At 46.8% G+C, this 24,296-nt stretch overlaps 2 protein-coding genes across 2 annotated transcripts; one reads left to right on the top strand and one right to left on the bottom strand.

Moving 5' to 3' along the window:
- Positions 1-1,874: 1,874 nt before the first annotated feature.
- Positions 1,875-17,230, top strand: GGCX (gamma-glutamyl carboxylase). The gene is made up of 15 exons (XM_070429606.1): positions 1,875-1,958; positions 2,320-2,490; positions 4,466-4,624; positions 4,931-5,096; positions 6,697-6,775; positions 7,575-7,681; positions 9,252-9,415; positions 9,760-10,025; positions 10,170-10,301; positions 10,667-10,818; positions 11,259-11,428; positions 11,639-11,769; positions 12,062-12,209; positions 12,384-12,579; positions 12,982-17,230. The coding sequence occupies exons 1-15, from the start codon at positions 1,916-1,918 to the stop codon at positions 13,172-13,174; spliced, it is 2,277 nt and encodes a 758-aa protein (XP_070285707.1). The 5' UTR covers positions 1,875-1,915; the 3' UTR covers positions 13,175-17,230.
- Positions 17,231-17,414: 184 nt separating this feature from the next.
- On the bottom strand, positions 17,415-23,469 carry MAT2A (methionine adenosyltransferase 2A). The gene is made up of 9 exons (XM_070429607.1): positions 23,257-23,469; positions 21,170-21,247; positions 20,948-21,070; positions 20,464-20,576; positions 20,235-20,378; positions 19,845-20,063; positions 19,450-19,632; positions 19,168-19,301; positions 17,415-18,512 (listed from the first exon to the last, which is right to left on the bottom strand). Exons 1-9 carry the CDS (start codon positions 23,345-23,347, stop codon positions 18,410-18,412), a joined length of 1,188 nt encoding a protein of 395 aa, XP_070285708.1. The 5' UTR covers positions 23,348-23,469; the 3' UTR covers positions 17,415-18,409.
- Between the last annotated feature and the right edge of the window lie 827 nt (positions 23,470-24,296).

Raw genomic sequence — 24,296 nt, 5'->3', positions numbered from 1 at the left:
AACTCTTTTAAAGAGTTCTTTAAAAAAATTTTTTTTAAAAATTAATTTCAGAGAGGAAGGGAGAGGGAGCAAGAGATAGAAACGTCAATGATGAGAGAGAATAATTGATCAGCTGCCTTCTGCACACCCCCTACTGGGGATCAAACCTGAAACCCAGACATATGCCATTCACCGGATTTGAACCTGGGACCCTTCTGTCTGCAGGCTGACACTCTCTCCACTGAGCCAAACCAGCTGGGCGAGTTTTCTTTTTTACAGCAGTGTAGTATTCCATTGTGTAGATGTACCCCAGTTTTCTAATCCACTCATCTGCTGATGGGCACTTAGGCTGTTTCCAAATCTTAGCTATTGTAAGTTGTGCTGCGATGAACATAGGAGTGTATATATTCTTTCTGATTGGTGTTTCAGGTTTCTTAGGATATATTCCTAGAAGTGGGATCATTGGGTCAAATGGGAGTTTCATTTTTAATTTTTGGAGGAAATTCCATACTGTTTTCCATAATGGCTGCACTAGTCTGAATTCTGAAGTACTCTTCATGCAATTTTTGTGATAATGTACCTTTATTAACAAAAATGCTAGCTATAGAATACTTAGTGAGTTTATTCTATTTTTAATGAATCAATACAAACATTCCTCAATAGGGCAAAATATAACCCACATATATAACAGTTCTTGCCCTAACTGGTTTGGCTCAGCGGATAGAGCGTCAGCCTGTGGACTGAAGGGTCCCAGGTTCGATTCCGGTCAGGGGCATGTACCTTGGTTGTGGGCACATCCCCAGTAAGGGGTGTGCAGGAGGCAGCTGGTCGATGTTTCTCTCTCGATGTTTCTAACTCTATCCCTCTCCCTTCCTCTCTGTAAAAAATCAATAAAATATATTTTAAAAAAATAACAGTTCTTTAAGATTCTCAATGATAGGTAGCAGTGCACAGGGGTGGGTCCTGAGACCAAAAAATGTGAGAACTGCTGCCCTTGGACGCCTTCTCCTTCTCCTGCTGCCCAATTCCAGGGCAGAGTTAAGATACTACAGTGTTGACTGGTCTCTCTAAAAACCTTCCCTGCCGCCCTCGCCGGTTTGGCTCAGTGCATAGAGCATCGGCCTACAGACCGAAGGGTTCCGGATTTGATTCCCGTCATTTGATTCCCGTCAAGGTCTCCTCCCTGGCTTGGGCCCTGGTCGGGGCACCTGCAGGAGGCAGCCAATGGATGTCTCTCACATCGATATTTCTCTGTCTTTCCCTCTCTCTAAAAATCAATGGGGAAAAAAAACCATCCTTGGATGAGGATTAAAAAAGGAAAAAAAAATCTTCCCTGATGGACCACGGTCTACTCACTACCCCTATTCTGCATCCCCTCGTCAGCTATGTTGTTCCGGTTTCCCCTGCTGCATTCAAGCCTCTCTGGTTCTTGGCAGGTACCGGTAGAATAAAGGAACTCGTATACTCTTTCTGGGCTGGGCAGCCCCTTCCAGGTGCGTCCTCAACGCGGCGCCAACCTTTCTAGGGAAGAGTCCGACATGTTCACCTCAGGGAGCACTGCGGGGACACTACGGCCTGCAGAGGCCCAAGGAGAGCGGGGGAGGACCCCGGGAGAGGGAACCCGGAGTCTTCCTAGGATTGAACGTACAGAAGGGCCCCGGGAGGTCTCAGGGGTGTCCCCGCGCATCCTCCGTCACCAGGGGAGACGAGGCCCGCCCACACCCTTTCGGGCCCGCCCCGCCTCGCTCCGCCCCAAAGGTCCTTTCGCTTTGCCTTCTGCAGCCAAGCAGGGAGCCAGGACCCGCCGCTACGGCCCTTCACGACAGTCCCGGCGCTTTACGGCCGGCTGCTCCCTGCTGACGTGTCGGGGAGGCGGGGCCTAGGGGAGCGGCCCCTCGCTCGTGGCTGGCTGTGAGTGACTGACCTCCGCAGAACTATGGCGCTGTCTGCCCTGTCCCGGCGGGCCCCACCCGGCGCAGGTAGGCTCAGAGCCCCACCCTGCGGCGGACGGAGAGAGGGGCGCTGGTCTCGCAGTGGCGGGGACCGGAGGACTGCCCTGTGGGTCCTGGGGAAGGGGCTTATAGAGAGAGGTTGCAGCCTGCAGGTTGGGGTGACGGTGACATGCGATTAGCCATTAGGGGGCTGGAGCCTGAGAGGTCTGGGGCACTGGCGCGTCCTGGAGGAGGGGCTGCCCTGCAGGGTGTTCCAGGTAGAGCTCAGCGGGAGAACCCAGGGAGGCAGAAGCCCTCGGGTTGTGGGGGCTGTGATTTGGGAAGGAGCCGATTTTAAAGCACCTGCACCCCGCACGTGCACACACCTTTCTCCATTTATTGGTTACAGATAAAGTACAGAAAGACAAGGCTGCGCAGACCTCGGGCCCCGGCCAGGCCAGCCGCATGGGGAAACTTTTGGGTTTTGAGTGGGCAGATGTGTCCAGCTGGGGGAGGCTGGTGACCCTGCTGAATCGGCCAATGGATCCTGCAAGCCTGGCTGTCTTCCGTTTTCTCTTTGGTAAGTCCAGTTGCTGGGAGGGGCCCGTGTGGTTGGGGCGGGAGAGTGACAATGTGAAGGTGATGCGAGATGGACATCTAGAAAACGTCAAGCGCCTGCTTTCTGAACTCGGAAACTGGGGTTATAGTCTGCTCCGATCGTTGGCTTTGCTTTTCTCTTGCTCCATAGAGATGCCTCGTGGATACCTGATTGCTTGCATCAGAGGTTTATAAACTTCCGAAGTATCACTGCCTCACAACCTTGTCTATTTCTTCGTTACTCAATTAGTGGACTTTCCTCCCCTTTTCTCACAGCGGAAGACATCAGTGTCCTGGAAGAGGTTATTTGTGGAGTTTAGGATCAAACCCAGCTTTGTCTCCTCTGATTAGCGTTTGGAGGCCAGAAATGCTTTGATCTGAGGCTATAGGAAATATGGAGGCAGAGGAACAGGGATTAATTTTCCTTATGTCATGAAGTTGTTCAGTAATTACACTAAGGACTAGGGGTGGGCAAACTTTTTGACTCGAGGGCCACAGTGGGTTCTTAAACTGGACTGGAGGGCCAGAACAAAAGCATGGATGGAGTGTTTGTGTGAACTAATATAAATTCAAAGTAAACATCATTACATAAAAGGGTACGTTCTTTTTTTTTTTTTTTTTTTTTTAGTTTTATTCATTTCAAATGGGCCAGATCCGGCCCGCGGGCCGTAATTTGCCCATGGCTGGACTAGACTTTAGAGCAGTGGTTCTCAACCTTCCTAATGCCGTGAACCTTTAATACAGTTCCTCATGTTGTGGTGACCCCCAACCATAAAATTATTTTCGTTGCTACTTCATAACTGTAATGTTGCTACTGTTATGAATCGTAATGTAAATATCTGATATGCAGGATGGTCTTAGGCGACCCTGTGAAAGGGTCGTTTGACCCCCAAACGGGTCGAGACCCACAGGTTGAGAACCGCTGCTTTAGAGAAATAGCTGACATGTTGGCTGTAACTCCCTAATCCAGAGCTTCCGCTTGGAATGGGTTATGATATGCTGAGATATTAATCCCGGTAGCCCAGTGGTTCTCAATTGGGGACATTTTTGTTGGGGGGGAGGCAACACTTGGCAATGTCCGGGGACATTTTTATTTGTCATGTGTGTGTGTGTGTGGGGGTGGGGGGGATAGGTGGCTCCTGACATCTACATAGGAGCCAGAGATGCTGCTAATTGGACCTATGATGCACAGGATAGTCCCTCCCAGCAAATAATTAACCAGCCCCAAATGTCAATGGTCCTGAGGTTGCGAAACACTGCCTTCACTGGAGCTGCTTCCTGATCTGAGTAGCCCCTTCTGTTTACCCCAGTGTGTTAGCCAAATACTGCTGTTTTCTGGGTATACCAGGAAGTGGAAAAGGTTGAGGAGCAAGCACCATCCTTGAGCACTTTCTGTAGCCTAATGCAGTGGTCAGCAAACTGCGGCTTGGCAAACCGAGGCTCTCGAGCCACATACAGGTCTTTGGCCCCTTGAATGTGGCTCTTCCACAAAATACTGGCTCGTCCACAAAATACCGACTTCTGCGCATGGGCCACGAAGTTTCAATGGCACTGTACGTGCACGCCCACACGTGGTATTTTTCGAGCCGCAGTTTGCTGACCACAGGCCTAATGTGACAGACCTGTGTAAATATTAACTATCAACACCTGAACAGCTTTTTATAGCATTTTGTATGTTTCTCTCATGTAATCCTCTCTGTAACCCTGTAAAATGTTATGAGCCCCTTTTTACAAATGGGGAATTGGCTTAGTGAGGTACAGTAGCTGATCACACAACTGGCATAGTGCCTACCACATAGGAGGCACTCAGTAATGTTTGTTGGGTGAATGAATGAATGGTAAAGCCTGGTTAGGAGAGAAGTCTCACCTTGGAGCTAGATTCAGCCAACTGTATTCAAATGTATTCTGCTGCTTCCTTTGCTGAGGCCTAATGGCCCCCTCTCCCACTGCCTTCTCAGGGCTGTTGATGGTGCTGGACATTCCCCAGGAGCGGGGGCTCAGCTCCCTGGACCGAAGATACCTGGATGGGCTGGAGGTGTGCCGCTTCCCCTTGCTGGATGTCCTGCAGCCACTGCCACTTGACTGGATGTATCTTGTCTATACCGTCATGTTTCTGGGTGAGGGAAGCTGGGAATATTGATTGGCCTATCTAAAACAGAGACATACAAAGCATGAGAAAGGTCTTGGGTTCCTTATTTCACTTCTGTCATGACTCATAATTTCATCTTCCTGACCTGTGTGTCATCTGAGCTGTGACCCCATAGCTCTTTTTGAAAATATTAAAATAACATTTAATTTTGATTTAGTTGTACCCGATTATAAAATGTCTGATGACTTTTCTTAATCCCACCCACAGCCTGTCCCAGGGGAGCTGGGCCTGTGGTGACCTTTGACCTCTTAATCCTCTCTCCCACAAATCCCAGGGGCACTGGGCATGATGCTGGGCCTGTGCTACCGGATAAGCTGTGTGTTATTCCTGCTGCCGTACTGGTATGTGTTTCTCCTGGACAAGACGTCGTGGAACAACCACTCCTATCTGTATGGTTTGTTAGCTTTTCAGCTGACATTCGTGGATGCAAACCACTACTGGTATGAATCGAGGGAAAAAGAGGGGAGGGGTCGGCTGGGTCAGGATGTTTACCAGACATAGGGGCCCCTTGAGGTCCTAGAATTTGCCCCAGCAAGAATAATTTCAGCAACGCTTTGCAAAGGTCACACTTTAATTTGGACGGATTTGGGAGGGGGAAGAGTCAGCGAGGTTGTGGCACTTGGGATGACAAAAAGCAAAATGGCTCCATTCCCACCCATTCACTGTTTCCGTATCTCCCCAGGTGCCTTGATCTGTGCACTTCCTGTAATCTTCTTAGAGAGAAGAAGAGAAGACTAAAGCCAGACATAGCTGTTTTCAGATACTTCGAGGGTGGTCATGTGGAAGAGGGAGCAGACTTTCTCTGTGTGAGCCCAGAGGTGCAGAGTTAGAGCACAGAGTAGAAGTTGCTGGGAGGCAGAGTCATGTCAGAAGGAGAGGGCCCACCAGGGCTGCTCAGCAGCGCTGTCCTGGGAGGAGGTAACCTCCCCCACCTCTGGCTTAGGTGACCATCTTTCAGGGGAGGTGGAGAAGGGATCTGGAAACCAGATGGCAGGGCAGACGACCTTTAAGGATTTTTCCCATTCTTAAGTGAAAAGCAAATATGAGATCTCAGTAAGATGGGTGTAAGTAAAAAAATCTCAAGCACTGAATTAATTAGTGATTTATCAGTCATTAAGTTTCATTTGTTAATACACACACACAAATACTCCTTTTGTAAACCATTAGAGTCATTCAGGATGGCCAGCTCTGATCATATAGAATTTGGAGACAGTTTTGGCAGAATACTCCTGAAATTTTTTTTTTAAATACGTACCACTTACTGATGGATTTCCAGATACCAGGCTAAACACTTTAATTTGTCCTCAGTATAACCCCACGAGGTCCATAGTGCTTTCCCCATTTTATAGATGAAGACACTAAGGCTTAGGGAAGTAAAAGATTTGCCTGAGGTCCCATAGCAGCAGGAAGCACAAGTGAGAATGGAGGTCTCCTTAGCTGTAGACTCCAGTGCTCTTGACCACAGTGCAAGCTGCCCTTCCCCAACTTCTCGGCTCATTCATTGTCTTCTTGAAAATCTGCTTTGCTTCTGCCTCCCCAGCGTACATTAGTCTTAGAGCCTGCGTTTATCACTTCTCTCCCAAGGTAGGCTGTTAGTAGGGACCCTCTGGCACTAGATCGTGGCATCCAGGTCTACAAGTGTCAGTTTGTTTTGGATACTGAAAAAAATTTTTAATGCATATTTATATAAACCTCAAGCTTTTTAAACACTCCCTTAAACTCATTCTTTACTAAATTCAGTCATATTCTAGCACTGTAGTCTTTTTCCTGGCTTTTTCCATTAGGACTAACTAACTTGCTAAGTAACGAATGGTAAACACTGAACTTTTTATTGTTATAACTCACTAGTAAAATTTCCGTTATGAGTTAAAATAATCACTGTTCCAGTTTCCTCGTATAATTCTAAAGGGCCTCCAAATAGTCCAGAGGACCAGAGAGGGTAGGGGAGCTGTCCTGAGACAGATTATTACATTTAAAAAGGAAGGTGGAAATGTGGCTGGACTAAGACGCTCTCCTCAATCCTTACCTTCCTTGGTGTAGGTCTGTGGATGGCCTGCTGAATTCCCGGAAGCGGAATGCCCACGTGCCTCTTTGGAACTATGCCGTGCTGCGTGGCCAGGTACAAGATCTTAGGAAAGGTGTTCTTTGGCAGTCATTGTCAGCATGGCCATCCCACGGCAGACTGCACTCTACTCTGCCTCCCTAGATCTTCTCTTTCTTCCCTTTTACTGGAAGGCTAGGCTGGCTTTTCTGCTGTTTCCCAAACCCTAATCCCCGGCTGTCTCACCTTGTCATGAAAGAATAGGGCTTTGTCCCTGCCAGGTTAGAATCCTCCTGAGAGAGAATAATATCTATGCTTTATGACTCTCCGTGGTGCCTAAGACTGTGCCTGACATTGGTAGGATGTCAATAGATACTTGTTGGATGAGTGAATATCTGAAATGAGTGAATAGAAGAATGGGACTAATCTTCCTTGGTCCCTGAACTGAGATGAAAACTTACTCTTTCTTTTCTTTCTTTTTTTAAATTTAAATTCTTTGTTGTTTAAAGTATTACACGAGTCTCCTTTTCCCCCCATTGACCTCTCCCTGGCCACTCCCACCCCCCAGCACATGCCCTCACCCCGCTACTATCTGTGTCCATTGGCTATGCTCATATGCATGCATGCAAGTTCTTTGGTTGATCTCTTACCCCTTTACCCTCCCGGCCTTCCCTCCTAGGTTGGACAGTCCGTTTGATGCTTCTATGTCTCTGGTTCTATTTTTGTTCATCAGTTTATGTTGTTCATTATATTCCACAAATGAGTGAGATCATGTGATATTTATCTTTCTCTAACTGGCTTATTTCACTTAGCATAATGGTCTCCAGTACTCTTTTTTTTTTTCTTTTAACATTTGTTTTGCATTTTGTGTTTGCAGGTTTTCATCGTGTACTTTATTGCGGGTGTGAAAAAGCTGGATGCAGACTGGGTGGAAGGCTATTCCATGGAGAACCTGTCCCGGCACTGGCTCTTCAGTCCCTTCAAGTGAGTGGCAGTCGGGGCAGAGGCCTCACTGAGGCACAGGCACAGAGTGGGTGACTCACCGCTGTCCTGTCTGCAGTCATGGCTGCTGTTCCTACTTTGCCTGAGTTTGCAACATACTTTCCTCTGTCCACTCATCTCCCTATTCAGCAGAAGGCTCCCCCTGTGAAACTTATGCTGTGGGTGGCAATGGAGGGAAATAAATTCAAAAAAAAGGGGAAAGCCCGGCCGGTGTGGCTCAGTGGTTGAGCATCAACCTATACACCAAGAGGTCTCCTGTTCAATTCCTGGTCAGAGCACATGCCCAGGTTTCAGGCTTGATCCCCAGTAAGGATTGTGCAGGAGGCAGCCTATTGATGATTCAATCCCATCGATGTTTCTATCTCTCTTTTCCTCTCCCTTCCTCTCTTTCTGAGATAATACAAACATTAAAAAAAAAAAAAAAAAGGAAGGAAGGAAGGAGAGGAAAGAGCTAGAACTAGGTGACTTGGTGAATGAGTTGGTTGCCACCCCAGCCTCTCCAGGACTCCTCAGCCAGTGTACTGAGAAGATGGACAGTGTCCCTGCCCTGACAGAACCAGTGCTACCAACTCTTCTCAAAGCAGAAGTTCGCCTCTCTGACTTCTCTCTCCCTCCCATTTCTTCTCTCTTTTTTTACTTTGTCCTTTTTCCTCTTCCCTGGTATTTCTCAGTTCCTGTAGTTCAGTGGTTCTCAACCTGTGGGTCGCGACCCTTTCACAGGGGTCACCTAAGACCATTGGAAAACACATATATAATTACATATTGTTTTTGTGATTAATCATTATGCTTTAATTATGTTCAATTTGTAACAATGAAAATACATCCTGCATATCAGATATCTACATGACGATTCATAACAGTAGCAAAATTAACAGTTATGAAGTAGCAACGAAAATAATTTTATGTTTGGGGGTCACCACAACATGAGGAACTGTATTAAAGGGTCGCGGCATTAGGAAGGTTGAGAACCACTGCTGTAGTTTGACTTCAGATTCATATAGGTCAAGTATTCACCTTTTTAAAAAATATATATATTTTTATTGATTTCAGAGGGGAAGGAAGAGGGAGAGAGATAGAAACATCCATGATGAGAGAGAATCATGGATCGGCTGCCTCCTGCAAGTCCCCCACTGGGGATCAAGCCCACAACCCAGGCATGTGCCCTTGACTGGGATCGAACATGGGACCTTTCAGTTCGCAGGCCAACGCTCTAACCACTGAGCAACTGGCTAGGACTAGCATTCACCTTTTAAATTTTCTTCTAATTTGTAACCTCTGCGAGGAGTCTCCCTGCAACAGCAGCCACACTTCTCAAACAGATTTTCCCTTGCTTCTGACAGAGGGTATGTGGAAAACAGCTGGACACCTAATGTGTGTGGAAATGTACAGGGGTTGGAAAACTTCTGGGGTGTCTTTGTACAGAGTTCTACCCACCTGCTGGGGTGGCTCCTTTGGCAAGGACAGGGTAGCAGAGGTGCATTTGCTGTGAGTGTGCTGTGCCAGCCAGGCTCCCCAGTGGGCGGGTGCCTGACCCTGTCCCTGGTGTCCGCAGACTCGTGTTGTCCGAAGAGATGACTAGTCTGCTGGTGGTGCACTGGGGCGGACTGCTGCTTGACCTCTCAGCTGGCTTCCTGCTCTTCTTCGACGCCTCAAGATCCGTGGGCCTCTTCTTCGTGTCCTACTTCCACTGCATGAATTCCCAGCTTTTCAGCATTGGTTAGTACCCGTCGTCTGATAGGAAATAGGAAATCACAGGGAGGGACTTGCCAGAGGTGTTGTTTGGGACTGAGAGGTGATGATGGGAATAGCAGCCACATTGAGCCTGATGCAGTCACTGTGGCATGGAAATAAATTGGGAAGAGAGAATTGGGACTTCTCGGCTCAACTAATATGCTGTATAGTAAGGAATCTCTGGGAAGTATGTGTCCTTTAGTTAAGAACTTCTTTCATCATAAGTAGGATACTTGGGAGAGGTTTCTTAAGGGAAAGGGGTCAAGGGGATTACCCACATTTCCCCAAACCAAACTCCTGAAATGCTTATTTTCTCCTTGCTTTTCTAGGTATGTTCCCCTATGTCATGCTGGCCAGCAGCCCTCTCTTCTGCTCCCCTGAGTGGCCTCGGAAGCTGGTATCTCACTGCCCCAAAAGGCTGCAAGAACTGCTGCCCCTCAAGGCTGCCCCTCAGCCCAGTGCTTCCTGCATGTATAAGAGGAACCGGGCCAAAGGCAGCCAGAAGCCAGGGCTGCGCCATCAGCTAGGCGCTGCCTTCACCCTGATCTACCTCCTGGAGCAGCTCTTCCTGCCCTATTCCCATTTCCTCACCCAGGTATGTGTAGGCTGGCGTTAGTGTGGAAAGTGGCAGAGTGACAGCCATAGGGAAAGAATGGGCTGGTTCTGTAGCCCTTTCTTGATAGAGGATGGGATTAGCCTAAGAACTGTTAAGCTGATTGCCTCTGCCCTGCCTTCTCAGGGCTATAACAATTGGACAAATGGGCTCTATGGCTACTCCTGGGACATGATGGTGCACTCCCGCTCCCACCAGCACGTGAAGATCACCTACCGTGATGGCCGCACTGGCGAGCTGGGCTACCTTAACCCTGGGGTGAGATTTCTGATGGTGACAATGTACTGTTCTTCAGAGCGTCCTTGAGCTTTGGGGTCTGGTTTGGTCCTAAACACAATTGTAAAATAAAACAAATTTAGGTCACTCCCCTTTCTCAGGAGCCAGGTTCAACCTTCTTTTATGTGGGTTGAAATAGGGCAGTGTCATTCACCTCCTTACACTGAGATTAGATGTAAGAAAGGTAAGTAAAACCACTAGCTCAGCAATGAAAAACTTTTCCCCAAAAACAAGGTCAGGTTTTTTTTCCTGGTCAAAACAACCGGATCTCTTTATACCATTGGCAGTGCATGACTCATCCAGGAGGTAGTACGAAGAGGCGGGACTAATATGGGGGTTTGGGACAGGTATTCACACAGAGCCGGCGATGGAAGGATCATGCAGACATGCTGAAGCAATATGCCACTTGCCTGAGCCGCCTGCTTCCCAAGTACAATGTTACTGAGCCCCAGATCTACTTTGATATTTGGGTGTCCATCAATGACCGCTTCCAGCAGAGGTGGGCAAGGGGAGCAGGGAAGGGGGAAAAAATGAAGTCCAGCTCCTTTTGCCAAGATGAATAGCCCATGCTTCCCAGTGTTGTCTTGCTTGAAAGGCTGTCTGTCCTCTGGTGCATGTCCCTGTAGACCTGGTTGTGGGCATAGCTGATTGCTTCCAGCAGGGGGCCCCATCACCCAGAAGAAAAAGTAATATGACTTGTTCTGCTAGAAAGTTAACACTATTCTCAGATGGCCACTAACCCTCATTCTTCCCAGTGCTCCAGAATCTCTTTCCCCTCTCTCTCTGCCTCAGACTGGTCATAACATGCTGACATAGGCTAAGTTTTCTATCTGGAAACCCTGTTCCCTCTCTCTGGGAATGGTGATGAGAGAAATAGAACTGGAAATTCTGATGGGTAGGTGGCTGTGGCCTTCTTAAAACATGGTTTTCTTTCCTAAGGCTTTTTGACCCTCATGTGGACATCGTGCAGGCTGCCTGGTCCCCCTTCCAGCCAACACCTTGGCTGCAGCCACTGTTGATGGACCTCTCTCCCTGGAGGGCCAAGCTACAGGAAATCAAGAGCAGCTTGGACAACTACACTATGGTGGTCTTCATTGCAGATTTCCCTGGTATGGAAGAAAGCTAGGAGAGGCTTTGCGGTCTTTCCTCCTTGCTTCTTTGGTCAGGGACCTTGCATGTGGTGGAGAGGGGAGGGGTACTCCTGGTGGGAGGAATGTTTTTGAAATCTGAGAGGTGGTAGTGGTGAAGTGTGATGTCTGTTCTTGCTGGAAGTGAGTTCACTCATGGTAGGCATTGGAGAACTTGGTTGTCCCTGTCAGGGCTGCACCTAGAGAATTTTGTGAATGAAGACCTGGGCAACACTAGCATCCAGCTGCTGCAGGGGGAAGTGATTGTGGAGCTGGTGGCAGAACAGAAGAACCAGACTCTTCAGGAGGGAGAAAAAATGCAGGTATTTTGCTGGAATTAACAATAGCAGGAAAGTTTAGATGAATGGAGTCTATAATTCCTTATAGACTCAAAATGTTTTACCATAGCAGTACTGTTGTGGGGGCTCAAAAAGTACAGATTCCTGGGGCTGTGAGTAGCCTCATCCAGGATTCTAGAGGTCAGTTCCTTTGGACTCCAAAACACAGTAAGAAGAAAGATGCCCGTTGGGTGGGGAGCAGGTGGTGTTAGGAGCCTGTAGGCCGACTAGGAAAAGTTCAAAGAGTGAAATATATTAATTTCTATCCCCTGCTCAGTTGCCTGCTGGCGAGTACCATAAGGTGTACACAGTGTCACCCGGTCCTTCCTGCTACATGTACATCTATGTCAACACTACGGAAGTTGCACTGGAGCAAGACCTGGCATATCTGCAGGAATTGAAAGAGAAGGTGGAGAATGGAAGTGGTGAGTAAATAAAGGTTTGGGCTGAGGTAACCCCTGAATACCAGAAGTTAGGGTTGTGAATGAGGATCTAGCCATTAAAAATTGAACTTGAAGCCTCTAGCTGGTGAAAGGGGTGTTGTAGGAGAGAGAGAATGCTCTCTCTCAGTGATTCCTCTTTTTGCTGACTTTGAGCAGAAACAGGGCCTCTACCCCCCGAGCTGCAGCCTCTGCTAGAAGGGGAAGTAAAAGGAGGTCCTGAGCCAACACCTCTGGTTCAGACCTTTCTTAAACGCCAGCAAAGGCTCCAGGAGATTGAACGCCGGCGAAACTCCCCTTTCCATGAACGATTCTTCCGCTTCTTGCTGCGAAAGCTCTATGTTTTTCGCCGCAGGTAAGTTTTACCCACAATACTTGTCGTTGCCATCAGATATTTGCAAGTTGGGTAACTTTTCTCTGGTGAGAGAAAGGACATCTAGGGCTAAATAGCTTTTTACCTCCCTTCTCATCTCCCTGATTTAATGGAAGAGTAAATGTGTGTCTGACAGCTTACTGTCTTGCTCTGCCCCAGTTTACCTCCAGCCTCCCCATGGGTTATTCCTGTCCCACCCTAGAATTCTACCAGACTGTATAAAGAGTGGGGTGCCTCCAGCTGGGATATGGGGGCCCCTGCAAGGCAACTCTCATTTGTGCCTGTGTGAGAGAAGGTAGGACCTGGTGTCCCATAAGGGCTTTGGTAGGAATTCCTATGTTGAAACAGGAGTTTGGACTGGGTGGCCTTTTTCCTCTTTTTCAGCTTCCTGATGACTTGTATCTCACTTCGAAATCTGGCATTAGGTCGCCCTTCCCTGGAGCAACTGGCCCAAGAGGTGACTTATGCAAACTTGCGACCCTTTGAGCCACTTGGAGAGTTGAATCCTTCAAACACAGATTCTTCAAATTCGAATCCTCCTGAACCAAATTCTGAGCATATCCACTCAGAGTTCTGAAGGGGGCCAGATATTGGGTACAGACGTGGGAGCAGCCAGGCACAGGACCATTACCTGTGCAGTGGAGATTTGAAAAAAACGTTTACAGACATTTACATTTTTCTTCCTTGTCTATAGCTCCTTTAAATTCAGAGATGATATCTTAGAGGAAGGAGCCAAGAAAGTAAAGCAAGGATAAGATTTATCAATCCAAGGTTTAGAGGCCAGGAGGGGGTTAAAAGCAATGTGAAAAGGTCCTTCTACAATAAAGGGGAAAGTCAGGTTTAAAGTGACTGGCTCCTCGGGGAAAGATTTTATGTACCATGGTGAAAATAGTAGCTAAGTATTCTCAAGTGCTTGCTACATGCACAATGCTTCACACAGTGCCTGCATTACACTTAGTCCTTAATGGTCACTAGTCTTATTTTATAGTTGGAGAAAATGACACTGAGAGGTACTATAATTTGCTCAAAGATGTAAACCTCGTAAGGGATGGATTGATGGTTTGAACCTCATGTCTGACTTAAGGTCCTTTACCCTATCTCTTGTAATTTTGAGAATCACAATAATTCTGAAGTAATGTAACTTAAAACTTGTCTTCTTAATTATAAGTATGATTAGGATGGTGATCAGGTTCTGAATGCACAAATTTTCTCTTCACTACAATTCTGGTTCCTTCTTAGTTTCTTGTATCTATGTAGCCTGTAAGTTTTTCACTAGCAGTTATGAGAGTAGTTAGGATAGCAGAAAGTTAAACTAATAAGGAAATTTAGATGGTTCCATTAGTATTTTTCTAAAAACAAGCTTAATATTTAGCAGTATTCTAGCACTTAGTGAGAAGGTAATGTAAAGTAAGTATTAACCAAACTTGGTGAGAGATAAGGGACTGTAGGTTTGGGTATACAAGGGGATCAAGGAAACTCCTCAGGTCCATGAATATTCAAAGGACTGGCACTGGGCTGGGAAGTGAGAATGCAGTTTTAAAAAAAGAAAAGAGCTCATGGTCTGGTAACAGACTGGCAGTCCCATAAAAGATTGCATCTGTTTTTATGCTTCTCTTCCCATGCCCCACTCCTCCTAACCCCCTTGGACAGTGGGCTCAGGGTTCTTTCCCAGGCATTTTTTTCACTATTCTATGGTTTCCGGTTGATGCTATGCTTAGATTTCTTTCCTGTGCCCTAGACCTATATATACCTGTCTCCACCTGGATATCCCAGAGCTTTCAAACCCTGTCCTGAACAGAACTTAGCTTCATTTCCAACTCAAGACCTGCTTCTCCTTTATTAGTGAATGGCAACTATATTTTTTTTCACCTTTGAGTCATCAGTCTTGTCTTCTCCTCACATTTCTTATAATTTCAAGTGCTATCAGTTCTACCTCTTATTTCTTAAACCTATTAATTTCATCTCCTCTGCTATAGGGAGATCAGAGCAGGGCTACCATGAAGACGTACAGGTTGGGCCAAGTGGGGCCTGGCAGTAAGTCCCTTTGATTCATACAAGGCATTGTATGCAATGGCTGTGCCACAGGGTCTTTTTTTTTTTTTTTAAATCCTCACCCGAATTTAGAGTGGGAGGGAAGGGAAACAAGAAAAATGATTGGTTGCCTCCCTAGAATTGATGTCTAGAGCAGTGGTCACCAACTTTTTGGACCTCATGGACCACCAGTTGGCGACCACGGGTCTAAAGAGTGGAGGGAGGGGAGAAACAGAGAAATGATTGGTTGCCTCCCTATCGAACCTGCAACCCAGCCAGGTACGTTCCTGGGAACCAAAGTCTTGACCCTTTGGTGTGTGTGGGCCAACACACCAGCCATTGAGCAAAACCAGCCAGGGCACCACAGGTATGGAGCAAGAATGATGTGGGGGAACTGCACAAGTGACACAATGTACCTCAGCACGGTGTCCTTTGCCAGTAGGTTCTGTCTTCTGTTCACCCTCTACCCTTTGGTAAGAATAGCAGCTCTTTCTCCTTCACTTTGCGAGGGGACACTCACAAGGGTGCTGCTATTCCCAAACTTAGTATACCACCTCTGTGACTGTTTTCCCAGTGAAAGTGCAGGGAGGATGGGACAGAGGGAAAGGGTGGTCATCTTTTTTTTCCCCTAAATATATCTTATTAATTTTTTACAGACAGGAAAGGAGAGGAAGAGTTATAAACATCCATGAGAGAGAAACATCGATCAGCTGCCTCCTGCACACCCCCTACTGGGGATGTGCCCACAACCAAGGCACATGCCCTTGACCGGAATTGAGCCTGGGACCCTTCAGCCAGCAGGCTGACGCTCTATCCACTGAGCAAACCATTCAGGGCAAGGGTGGTCATCTTAACACTGGTAAACATTGTGCAATGGAATAAATCTGGGTTATTCAGATTTTAGGAGGAATCAGGTCCTATGCAACTGTGGCTGTTTTGGGAATGGGTTGTCAATGTCCTCTTAGCCAGAGGCGTTTTAGTATTCTATGACCAACATTTGGATCTCCTATCCAATCCGTTGCCCCTTTTGAAACTTTATAGAAAGGCAAATAAACTGTTTTGACATTCTTTTCTATATTTCATACTTTCTCAACCACCCTGTTGCATGCCTTTGCTCCTACTCTTCTCCCTGGGCTCATGCTCCTCTGCCTCCCTATCTTTAAAATTCTTTTCCCCAAAAGCAGAAGCACCTTTCCTTTGGCATCTTCCTAGCAAATAATCTAAGGCAGTTAATTCTCTGGTGCTGTCCCTCCAGCCTGCAGGGGTCCACTCATCCTCAGACCCTTATTTGGCCCACAATTACTGGTCTTCAGGCAGCAGTACATTATCTAAGCCAGTGGTCGGCAAACTCATTAGTCAACAGAGCCAAATATCAACAGTACAACGGATTGAAATTCCTTTTGAGAGCCAAATTTTTTAAACTTAAACTATATAGGTAGGTATATTGCTATTAACTTAATTAGGGTACTCCTAAGCTGGCCTTTGCTGAAAACGTCCTCAGTCTGATTGAGGTAAATTTGCTGAGGTCAACCCCTTCCAACTCTCCCATCCACACTCATCTTGTGTAGTTTCGTCTATATCCTTTCCGAAAACCGACTTGTGCACATGGGCCACGAAGTTTCAATCACACTGTACGTGCACGCCCACACGTGGTATTTTGTGGAAGAGCCACACTCAAGGGGCCAAAGAGCTGCATGTGGCTCACAAGCCATGGTTTGCCGACCACTGATCTAAGTGTTCCGAAATCTGGAGCCTTTCAGTTTCCTGTTTAGAAACTTTTCAGCTTGCAGCCCCCAACACCTATTGGAAAATGGGTTGATTTTCAAGACTGAACATTACCTTCTTAATACCGGTATCCCCTCACTTTCCAAGCCTGCAGTAGGCCACTTTTAAATACCTGTTAGTATACCTGTTTGTGCTGATAGGAATCTGATGAGACTTTTTGTGTTTATGAAAAAAAAATTATGGAGCCTGTTTTATATTAGTGAGTTTTATGCCCTCAATCTTAGATAATGCAAAACATTGGCAGTGTAGCGATGGCTGCTGTAATAAGGAGACACAAGTCATTGGCTAAAAAAGGCAGTGTTTTAAAAACATAACCTTGAATTTCCTTAGTGCTAGGGATAGGTAGGACTTATAAACATATTAAATGCCTGCAGTCAGGGTTGAGATGATTGCCCTGAACAATGGGTAGAATTAGTTCATCAAGGTCAGAGTATGTTCTCAGATCACATTCATACCAAACACTTAAAAAATGATGGACACAGTTAAGGTAGAACCTAGCATTTTATTTAGATCTTCATTAAACTGTTGGAATTGAGAACCAGACATACGTAATAAACCTCCAAAAATAGATCCTGAAAGGCACTTTCTGCTTAGGGCAAGCAGTCATGGAATAAGCATGTAAACAAGCTGGCTTCTCTGTACCACACCAGCCAAGTCAGCTTTCTCCATGGCCAGCCGCACCAGCTCTGCCCTCCCTTGTTAACACCAGCCAGAACCCCTGTAGGTCTAACCCAAGGTTTTTCTGTAGGACACCTTGGCCTACCTGGGAATGCTGGAAACATATTAAAGGAATCATGGTGTTGAGGGAAAAAAAAAATCTTTTAAAAGCTGCCATCTGAGGTGATGGCTTCTCTGTACTTACGCCATACCCCAGAATACAATAAATAAGCAATTAGAAAATGTTCAAGTATGAAGGGATTTTCCTCCTCCCCGCCAAAAGCACTGCTCTCTGAAGGAAGCTGGTTTCTCTGTAGCTACACCAGCTGTTCAGAAAGCTCAATGGACCTGGTTTTGAAAACAAAACAAAGTTAAAACCTTGGGAGGAATTATTGTGCAGTGTGGAGTACTTAGTCTTTCTTATAAAGAAAAAAAAAAGTTATCTGGTACCAAAGTGTGCAACCTACAGACCCTCAGGTACTGCCCTATGACTTCTCTGTATGATATCACAAGGGTGCCAAGTGCCTGTTTTTCTAGAGCTAGGAGTTGGTGGTTTGGCTAGTGCTGAAACCATGCATAAGATTGGTTTACTAAATAAAACCTTATTACGTACGTCCTCCAAGACAGCTGAGTAAGTGGAGAGATTTGATTTGGTGCTGTTTAAGAGATGGCAATTAAGAAAGAGCATAAGCACCAGGGAGATGGTTTAATGGTAACTGCCTTTTTTTTTTTCCCGTCAGGCTAGAGCTCCATCTGGAACTTGCGTTACATGCAAGAATGATTGAATAGGGAACACTCCCTGACAAAAAGCTACATAATTAGAAATGGATCATGTTATAGGGAGGATAAGGAAAAGCTTCACATCCATAATAGAGCTGGAGACATTACAAATTCATGCTGACAGGGCTGTGGCATTGCCAGACAGAAGCTATAATGGAACTACTAGTATTTTACGTGCACATTACAAGGACATTTTCAGCATTTGGTGAGAAAGTCAATGCAATTAGAATTTTAGGGGGTTGGATGATAGGGCACAAAGGTTCAATTTCAAAGCATTATTTACTACAGTGTTGTTGGTTTGTTTCTAGGCAGTTACATGGATCACCTATGCTCACTAAATTCATTATAATGGTGAACAAAAAAAACCTAGGGACAGAATAGCAAGCGAACTTACAGTCCCCCACACAAGCTAAAATTCATGTCATTGACTAGAGTGACTGCAACTGATCAGGAGCTGAAAGAGGACAGGAAGTTTTAGGAAGAAGGGCCCTTTCCCTCAGAACTTGAAGGCTTCTCTGTAGCCTACGCCAACAAGTCTGGGGAAAAAAGGCTAACACTTTTAATATTTAAGCTTTCTGGGCACTTCCCATGGGAAGCTGTCCCTACCAAAGTGGCCATAGGCTGCAGTCCTCTGATAAATTGGCTTCTTCAGATCCAGATCCCTGGAATATACAAGTCCGTAACTTAATATGTAGCAATTAATTAAAATTAAGCAAAATAATCAGCAAGACTCATTTTCAAGACTCCTGGCAAATGAGTTCAGTTCTCTGGTGTATGCTAGGAAAAAAGTTTGTGGCAAAAGTGTTTGTTACTTCCCTGGTGTCCAAACTCCTTGCACAGTCCTTATTAGTAACTATAGTTCATTTTTTTCGGTCCCTGGCTCAACAAATATGAAAACTTGTCGTTATTCTGAGAAATTCCAAGTATCAAAAAAGCTCACCTGAAATCATGGAATACTTACCAAAGTCCCATGCCCACCCCCTACCATGGTTATTTTATCAATAACCTTGAGTATCCCATTCATCTGTACTAATTTCTTTGAAGTAAACATTCTTAGGTAAGATGAGCACAAAGCCCAGTACCAAGTATGGAGGATTCTCTAGGGTGGTTAAACCATGACACTATACTTTTGGATTTTTTAATATAAGCCTTTCCTGAAGGCAACTTAAAAGATAACACCAACATATTCTAGGAATTAAAAAATATTCCCCCACCTGAGGAGTCTTCCTTCACCATCTCAGATTAAAATATATCTCTAATATACACATACCCACACCCTTAATATTTTTCACTAGCAATAGGCTTTACCATCTTTACCTGACAATGACCCCAGGGCGGAGGTCAAAATTCTTCTTCACAATCTCTAATAGCTCTCTCTCACTCTTCTGAGAAGTGCCATAATGGAAAATGGAGATAGACAATGGGTGAGAAACTCCAATAGCATAAGAGACCTAAAAGGATTCAAATATAACAATCAGTCATCAGAAGACTCACACACTTCTATAATACACTTGTATAAAAAAAAAAGTAGAGAACTACTGAGGGCGCCCTCCTGCTAACATGCCTTTTAATCACTCATTGTATAAAAAGAGTATATACCTGCACAAGAACCCTTCTGCATAGACCTTCTTTAACAAGGGATTTTGCCACCCAACGAGCAGCATAAGCTGCAGAACGGTCCACCTTGGTATAATCCTTTCCTGAAAAGGCACCTCCTCCATGAGCTCCCCAACCGCCATAAGTATCCACAATGATTTTCCGGCCAGTCAAACCAGCATCACCCTGAAATTACAAAGGACTTAAGTCACTTTATGCCTTCCCCTTTCCAGTAAGTGGTCCTAGATCAACTTTGTTAAATGCATATTCTGTATCGCTCAACAAATATCCTAAGATTCACATGTAGGACTCAAAAACCTAGAAATAAGGTGGTAGTAGCCAAATTTTTACAAGTAACCATCACAGAAAAATAAACTGAATTGACATTAATGCCTTACCTGAGGCCCACCAATAACAAATCTGCCACTTGGCTGTAGATGATAGATTGTATCCTCATCAAGGTATTTAGCAGGTACAACGGCTTTGATGACTTTCTCCTTCAGGGCATCCCTCATCTCATCAAGACAAACCTCTTCATCATGTTGAACAGATATAACGATTGTATGGACTCTGATGGGAATCACAGCACCTCGATCCTGCATATACTGCACAGTCACCTTGAAGGCAACACAGGTCATCAGATTATCAGTCTACTAAACAATAGTTTTGTTTTTGGTTCTCTACCCTAAGTTATAAAAGACAAATGCTATTCTTTTTAAAATTAGTCAGCTTTAATCAAACATCACTAATATTCTGGGCCAGTGTAATAGGCATGTGTCATCACTTACTTGAGTCTTAGAATCTGGGCGTAACCAAGGCAAAGTGCCATTACGGCGAAGTTCAGCCAGTTTGGCATTGAGCTTGTGTGCTAAGACTATGGTTAAAGGCATGCATTCCTCAGTTTCATCAGTGGCATAGCCAAACATCAAACCCTAAAAAAGTAAAGTCACCAATGTCATCAATCCAAGCCTCAGAATTTAATGCTAGAAGAGATGCAAATAGTGTCTATCTCAATACCTGATCTCCTGCACCAATGTCTTCCTCATTCCGGTCAAGGTGAACACCTTGAGCAATATCTGGTGACTGCTGCTCCAAGGCCACTAGCACATTACAAGTCTTGTAGTCAAACCCTGTAACAAAAGCAAACCTTATTAAAAAAAAAAAAGGCCCATAGCAACACAGTTGACCCTTGAATAATATACATCTGCCACTTGGCTGTATGTAGGTGCTAGACAGTTGTTTGGGGTTGGGGGGGTTGGTGTCAGTGGTCAGGTCAGTGCCCTAAACCCCTATGTTGTTAAAGAGTCACCTGCACTGCTAAAGAATCAAATATACTTAAAAGTTAGTACTTTCGGAGAATGGAATAGAGCTGGAACCAAAGGATAGTAAAACTATATAACTGGAGTTAAAGATTAACAGAAACACCCTAGAAAATAGAGCTAGAGAAGGTTGAAGATATTTGGAAAAATGAGCTTAGAAAAGCCAACTCATTAAAACATACCTTTGGAAGAATCATCATATCCAATGTGTTTAATGGTTTCACGAACCACTTTCTGGTAGTCAATAGCAGCTCTGGATGTAATTTCCCCAGCAAGAAGGATCATTCCAGTTTTAGCAACAGTTTCTAATAAAAGAGAGGTTTACACTCAAACATCACTTTTATAAAGTAATTTTCATAATGCTAACTCTCATCAGTTGATAAGAAGCAATAGGGTGAACTTACCACAAGCCACTTTGGCATCAGGATCCTGCAGAAGATGAGCATCAAGGACAGCATCACTGATCTGGTCACAAATCTTATCTGGAAAAAAAAAAAAATCCTAGCTCAATTTCTTTTACTGTTAATATAAGTATGTCATGCCCCCTTCCTTATAACCCACCCACAGCTGTAAAGACCTCTGCTAGAGCTTCCTTATAATTGTGGTAGGAACCTACATAAGCCTTACCAATTTAAACATTTTCAAGTACCCAATTCAGTAGCATTCCAAATATGGAGATCTTAACCGCTGTATAATTAAAGCACTGTTTTACCAGAAGCCATTGGCCTGAAGAATAAATGCTGGATGTAATGTTACATGTTACTTGAAAACTTGACACCATGGTCTTTATATAGCTGTACCACAAGCTCACCAATTCAGATAAGCCAGGAGAATATCCAGCATGTTTTAATACATTTAAACCCGTTACTGCATATGTACTTTATACCCAACGTCAGGCCTGTCTCTCCAGTATACTCAGACATTTTGAGAAATTAAGTTCCCAAGCAAAATAAATTCCTTTGTTAAATAGAATAGCCACATTATTGAGATTAATCAAGTGAAAGCTTTAATAAAGTCATTATCTTCAAATCCACAGGCAAATGTAGGAAAGAGCTTTGGAGTACTGATTTTCATTTTTCAAACAATACTTAACATTTTATTCCCAAAATGTAAAGTTTGCATTGTAAATCCAACCAACCAGAAAAGATGAACTGTTTTTTTTTTTTTAACCAATTTTTCTCTGATCCTGAGGAACACCAGTTAGGGCAATGAGAAATAATGTCCATTAAAGAGTTAAACAATGAAAGCAAGGAACAAAGGGAATAAAATGGCAAAGTATTTCATATTATTATGAGTGGTCCAGGAACAAGAGCTGAACAGACTGGGAAATGCCCAAATATATTCTGAATCCTTGGTGATTTTCTCCTCTATACTAAAAATCGGGAGAGGGAGGTACAGAACACCCCCATACCACTTTCCTGAATTTTCTATAACAATGCAAAATGTACACGCCAGTCCAGCCAAAAGCTCACGGCTTAATCTGCAAACTTAGACATGCCTGTGACTGAAATGATTAAGCCACCTGACCTTCACTCTTCAGGACCTTGGGTTCTGTCCTCTCTACCAGGTGGTGCTTGTGGAACTTAAAGGCACGACAGACGTAGAGAAACGGACCCTGAAACCATCACACTAGAGAACTGTGCATTGTGGTCGACCTAAGGGCAGAAGTCGTCCAGCAAAATGATGATGTTTCTGGGTACTGATGGCAAGAACCTTGAAACAGCCTCCCTGGCTCACCTGTAAACTGATCCCCGTAATGGCGGACCAGCGGACAAAGCCCAGGGAAGGAAGCCTTAAGTAAAGCCCTTCTAACGGTCGGCACCGAAGGTACTTGAAAACGCAATGGCAGCTTGCGCTTCATTTACGCTTCCCATCCTTCTCAGACGGGGCCAAATAAGGCGAACCTTCAGCACGCGCCGTCTTTACTTGGAGGCGGTTGCCTCGAAGGGGAGACCACACGCTGCCGAAGGGCAAGTTCGCCTTCTCCGTGAGCAGCGACCCCAGCCCAGGAGTTCACCGAAGAGAAAGCGTCCCTGGGGGCAGGCGCTCAGGCCGCCCCGCCGCTCCCCCGTCCCAGATGCCACACGCGGCGGACACGTGGTCGCGGCTGCAATGCGGGGCGCGCGCTCCCGCGGGCCGGGCGCGCGCGCTCCGGGCGGGACGCCCACTGTACGCTATCGGGATGGCGAATAGGAGGAAACAGTGCCCTCGCCGGGTAGAGCACGAGCTGCCACGGCCCCCCCGCCCTTCCCGTTTTCTGGAGTCTTCTCCAAGACGGAGCGCGCGCCCGGGTGGGGGGAAGGGGAGGGGATCGGCGTACACGCGCTGGGCACCGGCGGCGCCACGAGGAAGGCGCGCAGCCGCCGCTCTTTTCGCCGCCCGGCGAGCGAGGGCAACCAGTGTGGGAGCCGCCGTCTGCGGGTCCAGCCGGGTCCAGCCCGGGCTGGCCCCACGACCCGCCCTCCCTCCGCGCCAGGCCCGGTCGCCTCACCAGAGTGTCCTTCGCCCACGGACTCTGAGGTGAAGAGGAAGGTGCCCTCCTCGATGAACGCATCGTGGAAGCCGTTGAGCTGCCCGTTCATGGTGGTGGTGGTGGTGGTGGTGAGTGACCGCGACGCTGAGGAAGGCGAGAGAGGAGCAGTGCGGCGACGACCGCGAAGTGCGCAAGCAGAAGGCAGAGTTCCACTGGGCGCGGACCGGCGGTGCGGAGCGAACTGGGTGGCGGGCGGCGCGGCCCAAGGCTTATATACCCGAGCCCCGCGCGCGCGCCCGGCTCGGCCCCGCCCCTCGGCGTCGCGCGCCTTTGCACCACTCGCGCGGGGAGCGGGCGGGGGGGCGGCGGGGCGGCGCGCGCGGGCCGCTCGGGCTGAACCATCCTGTGAGGTTCCCCCCGCGGCGAGCACTAGCCGCAGGAAGCACTCATGACGAGGCGTAAGCGGGAGCCCGAGTGTGCGGGGTCGTTGTGCCCTTCCTGTGAGATGTGGGAGGAAAGGGGACCCGGAATGTGTGCGGCCGCTCCCCTGCGCGCCGACATGGCACCTCCCTGCCGACCGTTGGCCGGGCTCTCTGTCCGCGGAATCGCGTCCCCCAGCGGTGGCGGTGGGAATCGTGAAGGTTTTGTCCCCTGGGCCTGGCCCGTGGGTCCCCGGCCGCCCCGCATCCGGATGCCCGGGTGGCAGGCCGCGCGTGCGGCCCCCGGCCCCGCGACGGTGGCCATCTTGGCGGCCCGCGGCGGCTCCGCACCGCCTTCCTCACCCGCCTCGTGTGCCGCGGCCGGCCTGCCAGCCTGAGGGGGACGCCCGGTTTGCTAGTTTTTTTTGTTTGTTTCCTTGCGAGAACGATGTATTCCTGTCTGTGCTTTCTCGGTGAAATCCTTCGTGGTGAAAATGGCGGAAAAGCATAATAGTGAAAGTTCTGTCCTCGTAACGTGTTAACGACGGCAGCCCTCCTCCCGCGCCCCGCGCCCCGGTTCCTGAGAGAGGCCCTTCCTTCCCTTTGTGGACCCTTCAGTTCCGGCTTCTCCCTCCGAGA

The sequence above is a fragment of the Myotis yumanensis genome, unplaced genomic scaffold (genome assembly GCF_028538775.1).
Source record: "Myotis yumanensis isolate MYYU_CA2020_CCGP unplaced genomic scaffold, mMyoYum1.0.hap1 SCAF_11, whole genome shotgun sequence".
NCBI classification, from domain to species: domain Eukaryota; kingdom Metazoa; phylum Chordata; class Mammalia; order Chiroptera; family Vespertilionidae; genus Myotis; species Myotis yumanensis.
The sequence above is the reverse complement of the archived record's forward strand: the minus strand, read 5'-3'. Positions and strand labels throughout refer to the sequence as shown.

Coding starts and splice junctions, on each gene's coding strand:
- GGCX (XM_070429606.1), top strand. CDS start 1,916: ATGGCGCTGTCTGCCCTGTCCCGGCGGGCCCCACCCGGCGCAG. Junction 11,429..11,638: donor CTTCATTGCAGATTTCCCTG/GTATGGAAGAAA, acceptor TGTCCCTGTCAG/GGCTGCACCTAGAGAATTTT. Junction 12,580..12,981: donor CTCTATGTTTTTCGCCGCAG/GTAAGTTTTACC, acceptor CCTCTTTTTCAG/CTTCCTGATGACTTGTATCT.
- MAT2A (XM_070429607.1), bottom strand. CDS start 23,347: ATGAACGGGCAGCTCAACGGCTTCCACGATGCGTTCATCGAGGAGGGC. Junction 21,071..21,169: donor TGATGCCAAAGTGGCTTGTG/GTAAGTTCACCC, acceptor CTCTTTTATTAG/AAACTGTTGCTAAAACTGGA. Junction 20,064..20,234: donor GCCCAGATTCTAAGACTCAA/GTAAGTGATGAC, acceptor GTTGCCTTCAAG/GTGACTGTGCAGTATATGCA.